Genomic DNA, 15,100 nt, shown 5'->3' with positions numbered 1-15,100 from the left:
CATTAGCACATTTGTGTTTACTTGTTTACTAGTAACCCACAAGGTATAATCGTATACCGTATATCTTGTTAGGCCTCGACTTGACTGTGTACAGTACTGTGCAGTGTCTTCAAATTCCTCATACTGTCATTTTCTTTGGGAGGCATAACGGTTTGGCATTTTGTTATACGGCTATGTTTTGGTTTTACAAAATGTAGTGTGGAACTCAGAGATTGGAGTATGGGAGAGCACCAGCAATATATATTCAAAACAACAACAAAGTGTGCTTTACCAGATGAAGTAAAATGACAAAAATAATTACTCAAATAACACAGTCCTTGAAAACGTGTGTTTTAGCACCAGATGTTCTTACTCTTCAGACTTATTTAATGAATTAGGCATACAACAAGTATCAAAAGACATAGCTTTACAATGCTCTCTAATGGTATCTGTTTTGCTATGAAGTAGTAACATCAATCCTTGGGGACAGCAAACCACAATTGCGCTCATATCTAAGTTCAAACCAACCAAGTACTAGAAGAAATAAGGACCGAACAAATCCTCTTCCATAGAGCAAACAATTATGATGACAGTTCCTGTTACATAGAGTGATGGTAACGCTTTACTTGACACCCAGCGTCATAACACGTTATGACACAGTCATAATCATGTCATACCGTATGTCATAACAGCTGACATAACTTGTCACCTATTGTGACATATGCAGTATTGCATTATTTTATGGCTGGTTATGACACCTACATAAGAGTGTCAAAACCCACAAAACCTATCACACAAGGCAAAACATTCCATTACACCATAGCCTACTTGTCAACAGTATGTTAATGTTATATTCAATTTTCTGAAATTGACCATATTAAATTATTGTAATTGCGCACAAATTGATGTCAGACCTGCACCTACCCCAATGCTCTGTTTTGCTGATGACTGGGATGAATGCAGGTTTCAGCATGACAAGACACCCTCTTTTTGACTGATGACTGACATAAGGGCATGTACGTGATAGGCCTATCTGGCTTATGACGGTCATAAAGTCTATTTTCTTATTCCAAGTAAAGTGACACAGGAGGGTCATAATGCTTCTTGACAGTGTCGTAAAGGGCATTTTCTGCAAGTTATTTAAAAGATTATGAAAAAAAGACATGACTGTTAAGAATTAATTACAATAACAACAAAGGACTTAACAAACTTTCAAATAAAAGGAAACTTGTTGGCAGGGAAAAAACACATTTGAATAAATGTGGGTTATGACACTTATGTAGGTGTCATAACCAGCCATAAAATAATGTAATATGTGTCACAACAGGTGTAAATATATGGGTTATGACAGTGTTATGACAAGTTATGTCAGCTGTTATGACATATTATGACATTGTTATGATGCTGGGTGTCAAGTAAAGTGTTACCGGAGTTATTTTACCAACCCAATATGACCGATATCAGACGACCTCTGAGAATGGTCCAGATACACCACAAAAATAGCTATTGCTAATGACAGACAGTATCATGTCATTAATAACTGTACAATTTTCAACTGTACAGTTCATATGTGCGCCACTATATCATATTACAGCTTGTATATCTCCTTTGTGACTAAAGTCATGTACACAAATGCCCCAAATACCTTTAAAAAAATAAAGGACAATCCCAGTTACACATGATTAAGTGGGTGAAATAATACACTGTATAATCAGATTACAGTCCTCTGTAGCTCAGTTGGTAGCGCATGGAGCTTGCAATGCCAGGATAGTGGGTTCGATTCCCGGGACCACACGTTTTTTTGTTTTTGACATGACTAAGTTGCTTTGGATAAATGCGTCTGCTAAATGTAATATATTATATTATTATTATTATGATAGTCAAATCGGAGTGTATTCACACACAACACACAGAGCTTGGTTATTACATGTGATATTCAGTGCATTGTCTTGAAATTTCAAAAACTATATCTATATATTATTCTTAAAATATTTAGACTTCACTTTAACTTAAATAACTTATTTCAGCATTATAAATGGTACAATACATTCCACTGCTTTAGTCCGTGGCATGATTAGGCAGCAACTCGTTTTGTCTGAATCACTGAACTCATTATTAAAGCAAAAATATTAGGCAAGCATCATATTTTCGCCTAAGACAACCAATCATTGGTCCACATTCCCTTGAATGGGAAGTGACCCTATCCATTGTGATATACAATAGCAGGCTCTGCTTCAAATCCCAACTGTGGGAGAGGTGGGTCAATGTATGTGCTTTGATTGCATCTTAATGTAACAAAAAGCTATTATTTCATTCAAATGTTCAGGTTTGTCAGTTTTGTGATATCAAGATCCCTTTCCTGCCACAGAATTCCATACTCAATATCAAAAGCTGTCTTATATCCAGTGACTCAGTATATGGGCAAATGTATAATATTCCCAAAAATATTGATTATAATGACCTCTAAATGAGTGTTTGTTTTTATACATCCTCTCTTCTCTTACACACATATACATATATATACACAAACACACACATATATATATATATATATATATATATATATATACATATATATATACACACACATATATATATATATATATACACACATATATATATATATACATTATATATATATTTTCAGTATCGTATATGCATTCTTTCTCTTTTCACAGCAACATTCAGACACTTCACCATGCAATGATCTCTCTGCTATACACTATGTACATGTTAATCCATATACATTGCACATTAAATTGTATATATTTGTATTTTCAAGAGGGACATTCTACTGCTCCCCTTCCCTCATGCTTTATATACAGTATATTCTTAATTTTAAACATCAAAAGAATTTGACTCTGTGGAAATCTCTTGGGAAGGCCATTAATGATTAAATGACTACATTCTGAAAAAAAGAAATGGGGTTACTCGCCCTATCTGGATAATTATGGTCAATATTTAAACATTTTAAATGGTTTGAATGTTGGTGATTTTTTGTGTGCTTGCTGTAAGCAAAAACACTAATGTTATTCGACACTTTAGTTGTGTCATCTTTATTAACTTTGGAGAGGTTTCTACCATCTTCTCTACATTCAGCTAACATAGTAGCTGACTAAACTCAACTCCTTGGCGAAGGAAGTTTTTGATGAACTCAGAGACCAGGATTTGTGGAATTCAGCTCTGATTACATTGATTTGCCCAGAGTCAATACTGAAACGCTTGCCTTATACCTATGTTTGTCCTCAGAAACTTCCCTCACCATTGAGTTGAGTTTAGTCAGCTACTAACATAGCAGACACATGTACAGAAACAACAGAATATGACACACAGAGCCCTTGCTAGCCTTAGGATATTCCACAAATATCTGCAAAAGACCAGTTTGCATTTTTCGTCTGATTTCTACATTGTTCTGCTGGTACTTTAAGGGCCACAATGTATTGTAGAGTTACTGTGTAAATAATGCAACAATGTATCAATATATTTGCTGTGGTTCATGTTTCAACATAGGCAAATGCCTAAAATGACCATGGTCATTCAATAGGTTTCTTTTGTCTGACAAAGTTTTTGACTGGGATGACGGTTTAATTCAGAGATAGAATTGTGCCATTTTAAATGGGACTTGGTTTCTCTCAGAAACAAAGCAAATTTTCAATAATATACACTAACGTTCAAAAGTTTGGGGTCACTTAGAAATGTACATGTTTTTGAAAGAAAAGCAATTTTTTTTGTCCATTAAAATAACATAAAATTGATCAGAAATACAGTGTAGGCATTGTTAATGTTGTAAATGACTATTGTAGCTGCAAATGGCTGATTTTTTAATGGAATTTCCAGAGGCCCACTATCAGCAACCATCACGCCTGTGTTCCAAGGGCATGTTGTGTTAGCTAATCCAAGTTCATCATTTTAAAAGGCTAATTGATCAATAGAAAACCCTTTTGCAATTATGTTAGCACAGCTGAAAACTGTTGTTCTGATTAAAGAAGCAATAAAACTGGCCTTCTTTAGACTAGATGGGTATCTGGAGCATCAGCATTTGTGGGTTCGATTACAGGCTTAAAATGGCCAGAAACAAAGAACTTTCTTCTGAAACTTGTCAGTCTATTCTTGTTCTGAGAAATGAAGGCTACGGAGCTACGGGATCCGTAGCGCCAAGAAGTTCTTTAATCATAACAACCGTTTTCAACTGTGTAACATAATTTGAAAAAGTGTTTTCTAAGGATCAATTAGCCTTTTAAATTATAAACTTGGATTAGCTAACACAGCGTGCCATTGGAACACAGGAGTGATGGTTGCTGATAATGGGCCTCTGTACGCCTATGTAGATATTCCATTTAAAAAATCTGCCGTTTCCAGCTACAATAGTCATTTACAACATTAACAATGTCTACACTGTATTTCTGATCAATTTGATGTTATTTTAATGGACAAAAAATTGTATTTTCTTTCAAAAACAAGGACATTTCTAAGTGACCCCAAACCTTTGAACAGTAGTGTGTGTCTTTTAACTTAAGTTAACTCACATTTAAGTGAGGCAAAGTCAAATGGGTTTATGAAAGAGGCTTACATTTTCAAAGATTTCCATTGAACCTGGCACAGGCTAACAAACAGCCCACAGAGTGTCCTATTTTCTTGCATGGAACAAAATGTTTTGTTTTTATTGTGAGTCCTAATTATTCACATGTCCCTCGGCCCTCACCAGCAACTAAATTCAGCACCAATACCAACGCTGTTATTTCACCAGAATGAATGAGTTGCCCGGAGTAGTTCTCTGATACTGATGACAGTACTGTGACACTGTGACTGTTAGAAATACAGTCAATACTAAGTCAATGGGTGATCAAATCTGCCATAAGCTTCCAGTATCAAAACCACACAGCCCAACTAGACCTAACAAACTTGTCAAATTGTGATAATAATAAGGATTCATAGCCAGAATAGGAATTAAACTATAATAACATTCCCTTTGAAAGTATTACATTAAATAATAGCTTGGCCATTTTCACAACAAAAGCATCTTAAAACGAACATTGCATGTAGCATTAAATATTACATATTCTTACTAGAACTGGACAATAGTTGAGAGATGATACTCTTTAAAGTGTGAGTTACCTCGACAATTATATTAATTGTTCCTTATCTGAACCACTGCCAATTGCTTTGGCGCAAGTAGTCACACTTGTGGAAAAAAGTGTTCTACATAAATACGATTTTCATTTATGAAATCCTAAATATTATGTAACTGCCTGCATATATTGCATATATTATAAATATATTTCATATTATAGAACATGTTCCTTGCATTTTGGATCTTCATTTTGATATAATTCTTCTGACGGAGGGTTTGAAAATAAATGGCCGTGACATAATAAGCAGATACATATTTTCTTGTAAAACATTTGACATATTTCTGAATGCTACTGCCATAAAAAAAACACCTTGATTTTGACTTCACGTGTACAATTTGTGTTGAAATATCTACCTTTCAAACAGTTGAATTGATTAAAGCTTTACAGCTTCGATAAATCCAGTTGGATCAACACAAATTAAGGAAGATTTCAAGATCACCAGACTCAGAAGAGAATAGTATGCTATTATTGAAAGTATCATCCTATACTGACAACAGTGTCATTGTGTTTACAGGTGCAATGTTGGGGATTAACTGATTATTACAATATCCTGAGCCTGCTGTCTGCACCAAAGGTAACTCTCGGGTTCAGTTTAGCCACAAATTGGTATTAAACCAGCCAAGTCCTGTACTGTCAAACAAAAATCAAGAAATGGTGGCCATTTGACACAAAAAAAGTCCAACCGAACACACTAACCTGGCTCCATAAAACCACAGTATAACTTTGATACGTTCCTCTTTAACTAAGTTTTTGTTTTCATTTAAATGTTTAAGGTACACGACTTGGCGTCTCGCCCTCCACAATATGTAATATGTTTATGCTGTAAAATACGTACGCAGACAAAGTATAAAAGTTCAACACACCAAAACATAAATTAAACATGAGCATTGTCATCCATGATTCAGACTCAATCTACACATCCTGCTTAAAAAGCACCAAGATGGATGTTGAAAGGCATATGTACAGAGCATGTTGTTTAATGGTTATACTGCACCAACCTTAAAACATCAAGTATGATCAATTACAGTATCATTTCAGATTGGTGGTATAGCTGTCATTCCTCTGAAATTGCTCATCTCTCTGAAAGTAGCAATACCACTTTCAGATTCAATGATCTTGTTAGCACCTGAAGTTGCAACTCTTAAGTGCCTTTATTGTACAGTATCAATAAGATACCCAATGAGAGACTTTGCTGGAAAGTATCGGCTTGCTGGAGATTTGTTAATATACACGAATCTAAGTACTAGCTTTCCATAATTCAGAGACATTTCAAACCAACAGTGAACCAGACAGTTGAACCAAAACATATGAACAGTAGGTCTCAAGTGCACAGCAGCACCTGTGTTCCTACATGTATGGGTGAAACCATTCCTAACACCCCTCTCCTTCTCTGACCATCACCAGATCACCCCCCATTGTCATGACCCACATGGTTCAGCTTTAATGAGCCCAGATATGTCTATATCTACATGATAATGAAACATGTCGATTTATAAAAAAGAAGCACCCTTCGATGACAGAAAAACACATTTTAGAAAATAAAAACTTTAGCAGCTCTGCGTAGCCCTGTTATGCCACAAGACACCCCTCCATTGATCTTTCTATAGGGGAATAGACAACATTAATACAAGCACAAGAAGAGACAAAAATGCCAAGGCTACAAATACAGGAAATGGCCAACAAAGGCAGTTACTTTCATAAACAAATAGAAAAAAATTATGGAAAAAATTAACTAAACCGAAGCAGGCAACCAGAAGAAGCCCTATAAAGGCCATCATAAGCCTTTTGTTCATTGAATCAGGCCCTCCTATATGAATGAAAAAAAAATACTATAGTATACTATGGCACAAAATCCTATCCTCCTCTCAGTACAGTACACGTTGTTTTTATTGATTAAGGAAGTTATAGTATTTTTGGCATTACTATAGTACTTTTTAAATAGGAGATGGAACCCTCAGAACTACTACACAAGGCTACAAAGTGTGCTAGTAGAAGTGAAGATGGCATCAAATAAAGAGCAGTAAAAGCCAAGATTTTGCTCCAGTGCAAAATCCTTTCCCAGACAATGAGACACACCCAAAGTCCAACCTGAATAGTAACTAGGGCAGTAGCATGTGTTGTATAGAATGTGTGAGGTTGCATGTGTGTGGTTGCATGCCTTGAGTGGCATACAGTACAGTACACTTCTGTTTAAATGGAGCCTAATCCCAACTTAATCCCTTCCCCTCGCCCTATTCAAAATAGATCTATGAGCCCATGTGCTTAGTTTACGACAGATCTTCCCCACAGGGGGAATTACTGACCATTCCTTTATGGGGTTAAGTGATAATGAAATGGAATTTATGTTTATACAGAATAACTAAAATGTACAATCACCTTCTAAATGATTCCAAGAGAATGATTGATGGCGGAAACTGTATGTCCACAATATATCATATCCTGTATGTAAAGCATAACATGCTCCATTTCCCTAATAGCCATTATGAACACCTCATTTATGGTGTGTCAAAAGACCCGAGACCAGATAGATTTTTGATTAGCATGATATCATTCTACAACTGTAAGTAGACCTACATCAACCCAAACATATTATGGTATATATATTGTGACCAATTAGATTTCTTTTACATTCAGAATTATTCAAATTGTGTGAAATTTGAACAAATAAAATGATTAAATAAGTCATAAGAATAATAAAAACATATGCCAGTACAGTTGTGTTCAGCTAGCTGAGCCTTGTCATTGCGGTGCCATGTCCTGTGCTCTGAGGTATATTTTGTAGGATGTAAGTGAGAACCTTGTGTGGATGGGATGAGTCTCTGGGAAGTGATAGAGGGCTGGTAGAGTGAGGCAGGTGAGGAGACTAGGGTGAGCAAGGTGCTGTAAACTGAGACCTAACTAGGCTTCATGGGCTGTTTTGACACTGGGGCCATGAGCTAAGCCTCTTCTGCAAACAACAAAGTAATACTGTAGTATAAAGATGAGATAGAAAATGAAAACCTCAGACAGATGGTTAGAAAATGTGTTTGAAAATAATAAATGTTGAAGCACACAGTATTGCTTTCCTCAAATTAAATGTTTTGCACTGGAGTAAAACTTTTGAAGACATTGGATAGCCACCGTTTTACTTTCAATTTCTTAAAAAAAAAAGTTAAATCATTGATTGATGCTGGGGAATGAGCAACATTTTAGACTGAGGGGTCATTTTCCAGGTGGGGTTTTGTGGCATGTTGGGGAAGAGTGTAACCTGACTCCCCCACAGGCTCAGAGGAAAGTGACATGGTCTGGGTCCATGTTGTCCATGCTGGCCAAAATGGCCTTCTGGTCTTCCCGGGGCGGGCGGCGGAACAGCAGAGCGGAGAAGCGGGCATACGGGTCCTGTCTGATGGGCCGTTTCTTCTTCTTGCGGAGGTAGAGAACTTCTTCGGGCTGGAGTACCTGAGAGGTGTAGTCCTGCTGGGTCTGAGAGGTGGAGACACCTGGAGAATGGGAGGGGGATAGCGACAGGCAGGTCAGAGGTGAGAGAGCCTTAGGTCAGGATAAGAGGGCAGAGGTAGAGAATAAGGGTCCTGGGTGCTATCGGACAGACATTGGGCGGGAAGGTAAGGAATGCAAAACACACAGGAAACAATGGGTCAGAAGACAGGGTGGTTGAGTTAGAAAATGAGCTCAGTTCCAATCCAGGGTAAATACTTTACACTGTACCACTCCCCATACCATACCACCATGTATGGTTATTTGTGCACAATACCCTTGGAAAGTGGACACTTATCTTAGGAGGGTTCAACTAAGTTCATGAGTTGGAAATGCAACATGAATAAGTGAGACATTGAATTGTATGATTCAAAAGATAAATGCTGTTAACTGATCATCTACAGTCATTTGATACCGGTGTAAGTATTACTATAATTTCTGTCATGATTATGGAGAAAGTTGGTGTCAAAGTTAGGTTTCTGGAGAATTGCAGAACTGATTAGGGAACTACCTTGGTGTTCCCACCACTACGGCAGAGTAGTAGAGATGAGGAAAGTATCACACCATACTACCTTATCACACCATAGTGACGTGCCGCTGAGTAGATAGCATAGTTTGATGCATATATGTAATCTGATTGACGCCTGTGAAAGAGGAAGTCCTTGATAATCCTGTTGTGATCAAGTCTCTCAAAACATAGATGGCAATTGAAAACACATTTGAGTCTGCCAGACACAATATCTGTCAAATGTGTGGTATGCCTCAAAATGTACATGTTAATCAACCAGTGTCTTACGTCAGGGGACCATACATCCACAATGTCAGAGGCCTCACCTGTTTTTCTTCTGGACTTGGAGTTGTTGTTGTTGACCACCATCATCTTCTTGGCCTTTTTAATACGTTGGTATCTCAGTGCATCAAACCTCTCAGACCCCGCAGGGGCACTCGGCGCACCTCGACGACTTCTGAACAAAAAAAGGAGGGAGAACACATGTAACCCTGAGGAACTTCTGTCTAGTGGGCCTTTCCTTCTACATGAGGCTCTAAAAGTTCAAGAACCAAACCTGCTGAAGTCAGCTTCACATTACCTAAAGTTTGGAGCAATGTGACACACCTGAGGTTTTTGACTGAACCAGCTAATAGTTTGGTCAAACAAAATCAAGAGGAATGTTTGTGTGACTTGAATCTACATTGTTACTGTACTTTACACAATCTGTTCTATGATTTGTTGAATCTGAAAATAACAGGTGCACATTTGAAAGAATATTGCAATTTGTAGAACATGAATGAGTATTCTCAGCCATCTCTTTTGTCTGCAGTCTTCCTATCCAGATAGTGAGGCACTTTAAAACGGCAGCCCACAGACTCTGCCACAAACACAACAGGTTATCACAAGGCACAGAAAACAAATAGCCTCACAAAGGGGCTGTCCTCCAGCTGTGGCTGCAGAGAGAAATTGAAGGCTGTTAGTGGAGGGGGAAATCACAGCTGAGCGACAAAGCATCATCAATATGTATTCATAGACGTGGATACTGTCTACAATGGGCTTCACCATGCTGACAGGGGGAGAGATGGCGGGAGGGGAAATGGCTACTTGGGAACAGTCACATAACGAAAGGTAAGTCAAAACCAAAACTAAGCACTCGGACAACAAATGTAACAAGAGTTTATTCAGATACTTGTTCTTAAAAATAAAATAATGAATAGCAATATTTAGCGATGGCATGCATGGCAGTTTGCACATGGAACAGGACTTTAAAGGGGAATACTGTGAAAAGCACTTCATAGGGCTGTGGTGTGGACCTAAAAATTCTACTTTCCACACAATATCAAAGAAGTGCATCAACAGTTTTGGAAGGACACTTGCTTCACCTGGTCGTGAGAACTGTTCTGTAGTCCAAACTTACAAGTGTAATTATGTTATTTGCGTACTTTGTTTCATACTGACTGGAGCGAAGCGAGTTCAGATGGCTAATCACATAAAATATTTCCTAAGAGTATAGGTCCAAAATATTTTCATTTGGCGTCATCATACAAAAACACCTCGAGTAAGAAAGGATAATATGTCTCCTGCTTGAGAGGAATGCTAAGAATTACTACGTTAAAGAGGACGTAACAGAGTGCCCACTGCCATAAGATCAGATGAGAGAGTTATACTACTACACTCTTAGAAAAAAGGGGCTATCTAGAACCTAAAAGGGTTATTTGGCTGTCCACATAGGGGAACCCTATGAAGAACTCTACTTGGTTCCAGATAGAACCATTTTAGTTCCAGGTAGAACCCTTTTGGATTCCATGAAGAACCCTTTCCACAGAGGGTTCTACATGGATCCCAAAAGGTTTCTATCTGAAACCAAAAACGGTTCTAGCTGGAGCCAAAAAGGGTTCTCCTTTTGGAACCCTTTTTTCTAAGTGTGTACTGCCTGGACAACCTATCATATACACGTGGGTAGGCTTAGAAAAGGGCTGTGACAATTGTCATCATATTTGTCAGATAAATATTGTTTTCCTCTGATATCTACTACTCATTCTTACTGAAGACACAAAAGTAGGAACAAAAAAGAAGGATAAGTGCAGCTAAGCTGCCAAGGTAACACCATCATACATCATAATGATTCTATCGTCAAAAGAACAGACAAACACTTTGTCTGCGGCTTGCTTGTGCAAGGACTTTCTTGCACCTTTCTTGTGTACATGTCAGCTGTCATGGCAGTAAATCAAAACAATCCTCATCGAAAAATGACAAGTGTTGTTAGCATACACCTCTCAAGCATGAAGTTGTGTCAGGGATACGTGTCTAATCTCCAAATCAATTGTCATAAAAGGTGACATATGCATACTTATGTCAGAATGCATACATTATTGAATACTGCAGAACTCAAAATGCATAGCTACTTTGAAAAAAAGGAAAATAAAAACGGAAATGAACTGGAGTAACAAACTTAACAAAGCAAGACCCAATGACTCGTATTCCCCTTTAAAGGACGAGGTGATTCAAAGCCCCACCTGCTGCCCCCCCCCTTTCAGACATGGATCCAACCCTTACCTATTGTGGTGTAGAGGACCTGGTCACAACAACGCTGCCCAGATAGCTGAGATCAATAAAAAACAAAGCAGGTAAGACTCCAGGAGCCATCAAGAACGACCAACTGCCCCTAATCAATAATGATGGAGACATTGCAACACATGAAAGCGGACAGATCCCTGCAACACACTTCGCCCAACAAGCCTCCCCTGGCAGTCAGACCTGGGGGTGTCCTGGGGGCAATGGAGGGGTGGGAGTGGGGTGAAAGGTTCAGGGAAGAGGCGGTTCATGCAGTCAGGTTACTAAGGATGATGATGGGCCCCCCTGTGCCTGCTGAGATGGACTCTCCTAAAAGCACCCTCTGCATTATAAATAAGGAGTCCTAAAAGGCCTAAGAGTTAGACACAGCAATGGCGTTTGTTTTGTCTGAGAGTCAATTGGGATGCACATATGGGATTCCTCCTGTTGGGTGAAAGCAGGGTAAAGCATGAAACAAATGGAAAACCAGGGATCCTGTGGTGATGTCTCTCATATTCCAGGCTTTTAGGGGCTTGTATCAAACAAACTGCACAATGCATTTGAAATGGTTTAGATAATAATGGCATTTTCTCCAAAGACTTACTATAGCCCTGAAAGGTCTGTAAGGTCATCTGTGAAGCAAAACATGTTTCTTCTCAGGTCACAAAGTAGTTGTTCCACCAAGACCGAATTTAGAGGAAAATGTGCAAATCGTGATTTGTTAAAAGACAAGTTTGGAACAGTACTTGCTTCACAGATTCCATGGATGGATATTTGAAAGTTGATTTCTGATATGAAAAGCAGCATTAATCGATTTGAGAATGACAGAACTCCTAAGCCCATCAAATAAATCTATACAGCAAAATGCCATTGCTATAAATAATGTAAGAGTCCCCGGTCAATTTGTCGTCAAGAACTCGATCCCTTGATGAAATCATATCTCAAGTCTAAAAACAAGAAGCAATCGATCTTTACTTAAAAAATGCTTACATTGATATAAAGTCCAACCCCAATTTGACCCTAATTACCCCAATTGTCCTGACAAGTGCATTTAGTAGAACCATAATGGTCCTCAATGTCCCTGTGTTCAGAACACAAAGCAACCTAACAATTTAAATAAATGTATACTAGCGCAGATAAGTAAATCCCTCCCTGAAGGCCTAGTGCACCTACCCTGAAGCTGACAACTGGGGTGGAGAGGGCTCACACGGAAGGACCTCCTCCTCAGTTCTCCTCTGGGATGGCATCTGCCCAAACATGTTGCTGCTTTCCACAGGGGGTGATGGGGACTGGGACGGGTAGCTTGTGGCGGAGGTGGCAAAGGCCATGTGGGAGCGGTAGCTGGGACTTGCCCTTCTGCTACCCTGGCCATGGGCGGGAGAGGACGAGGGAGAGGACCTCCAGGAGAAGCTGGCTGAAGAGGGGGGAAGCAGGGTAATCTCAGACATCTCTGGAGGTATGGAGGGCTGGACGATGCTGGGTCGGGGACGGGGTCGCACTACTATCTCTGGGGAGCCCTCGTGGGAACTAAGGGGATTCTGGGTGAGGGGCGAGAGGCGGGAAGGTTGGAGAACCATGATGCTAGGCTCCATCCTACGAGCCTGCCTGGGGCTGAGCCGGTTGGTGGGCTCGAACCACCGGGTGTCCAAGCTACTGAATGTGCTAGGGCCACCCATGTGGGCTGCTGGGTCGAGGTAAGGCAAAACTGGCACACCCATACCGTGGCTTGTGTGTCTTAGCTGCCCTAGACTCTGTGCCTCTTGCATAGCTAAACGCTTGGCTGGAAGGCCCCGAGGCTTGACCGTGCTGGGAGACTTGCCTGGACGGCTCTTTGGGGCCTCAAGCTGCAGGACACCGTTGTATGAGGGCACCTGGAGGGAGGAGGGCTGGAAAGCAGCAGGGGGAAGAACATGGGGAGGAGGAAAGAAGGGTTCCCGGTGGAGATGCAAAGGGTGGTGGGGTGGAAAAATGAAGTGGGGCCCTTCCAGACTCGCAAAGGGGAAATCGGGTCTGTGCCAGATCTCCGGGGAGCGAGAGGAAGAGGTGAGCGTCAGGGGAAGAGGGAAGCTTGAGACGCCATAATGTAGAATATCTCCTTCCCCCATCTCCTCAGGGATGCGGGGGTGACCAAAGGGCCCTTCGGGGTGGTAAGGGGGGGATGACATGACAGAGCTCAGAGGGCTGGTGTCAGGCATGTAGAAAGGGGGTGGAGGCTCGGGTTCCCCAGGGCTGCTAAGGTAACCGTAGAAGTGACCATGGCCATGGGAGAAGGCTCTGTGGTGCAGGGAGCCTCGGATCTGCCCCGTGGCCTGGAGCCGACTGCTCTCCATGATGGTCATACCTTCCATGGGCCTCTGGAAGCGGGGGCTGTAGGCCGGTGGTTGCAGGTAAGACTCCTGGCTGGAGATTGGGGAGATCTGGTGAGGTCGAAGGGTTGCCATGACAGGGGGCATGGGCCCGGGATCATCGTTCTCCTCGTCCGACTGGCGGAATTCGGGATAGAGGTCCGACTCTTCGACAAAGGGGAAGCCCTCGATTCGCCTGGGCTTGATGGACATCATCTCCATGTCGCTGGGGTCCATGACGAAGCGTCCGTCGGGGCCTCGGCTGATCAGCTCGATGGGTGTGGTTGCCTCCGCTTCGTACTTGGAGACACTGTACTTTTTGCTTGTTATTGCTCGCTTGGTTTTCTTGTACAGGGAGAGTTCTTCCTTCTTCGCAGGACTCTGAGGGATTTTCTTCATGCTCATGCCATGGCCGTCCTCTGAACCCTCCGATGGTGGTTCCATGGAACGCATACTCTCCGGACTCACCTTACCAGAGGAGGACCTGAGAAACAATGGAAAGACAGAAGGCCAGTCAAGGTTTGCTCAACGACCTCCTTCAACTTGACTCGGCAAACACCCAAACTAAGCCCATCAGTCGATGCTTTTACTGTCAGGCATCATTTTAGCTGAAAATTACGATCAAATATATTAAATAAAGTCTCCAGTAAGAGATGACAAGCCATTCATCCACAAAAAAAGGCTTTTCAAAGAGCCATGCTTTAGGTAACAAAATACATATCAGATTATGTGCAGTTACAAGTTTAGTTTGAGCCTGAAGTTCAATTGGGGATTTCAGGCACTGCTACCATGCACCAATGATTTGATCTGACAAAGCAGGGATTGGATGTTTATCATTTGGTTATGAATAGAGGATGGATATGGAGGGACCATGTGCAGCAGCAACTTTAGGGTTTTGGACTGCTCTCCTTCACAACGTCATACATTACTTGATATGCAGACACTATTGAGTTATACTGTAGGTTCATGGTCTTGGTAGGGAGTCAGATGATACACTGAGTAAAGTCTCCTTGGTGTACATGGTTAACAGACTATGTTGTCTATTAACATTCCATTTGCTCAACTGCATCACTTGAACAGCTCATAAGGAGACTGTGCTGATCATGAATCATGTCTGATTGAGTAAT

General features: G+C 40.6%; 1 protein-coding gene across 2 annotated transcripts in view; it reads right to left on the bottom strand.

Moving 5' to 3' along the window:
• Positions 1–6,072: 6,072 nt before the first annotated feature.
• igsf9bb (immunoglobulin superfamily, member 9Bb) overlaps positions 6,073–15,100 on the bottom strand; it is a 167,807-nt gene continuing 158,779 nt past the window's right edge. For both annotated transcript variants that reach the window (XM_071327189.1, XM_071327199.1), the window contains exons 18-20: positions 12,802–14,457; positions 9,420–9,550; positions 6,073–8,590 (exon numbers count right to left, since the gene is read on the bottom strand). In XM_071327189.1, coding sequence (XP_071183290.1) covers positions 8,376–8,590; positions 9,420–9,550; positions 12,802–14,457 — 2,002 coding nt within the window. In that variant the 3' untranslated portion in view covers positions 6,073–8,375. The remainder of the gene's footprint in view (positions 8,591–9,419; positions 9,551–12,801; positions 14,458–15,100) is intronic.

The sequence above is a fragment of the Salvelinus alpinus genome, chromosome 1 (assembly GCF_045679555.1).
Source record: "Salvelinus alpinus chromosome 1, SLU_Salpinus.1, whole genome shotgun sequence".
NCBI lineage: Eukaryota > Metazoa > Chordata > Actinopteri > Salmoniformes > Salmonidae > Salvelinus > Salvelinus alpinus.
Note: the sequence above shows the minus strand (reverse complement) of the source record. Positions and strands in the feature narration are given on the sequence as shown.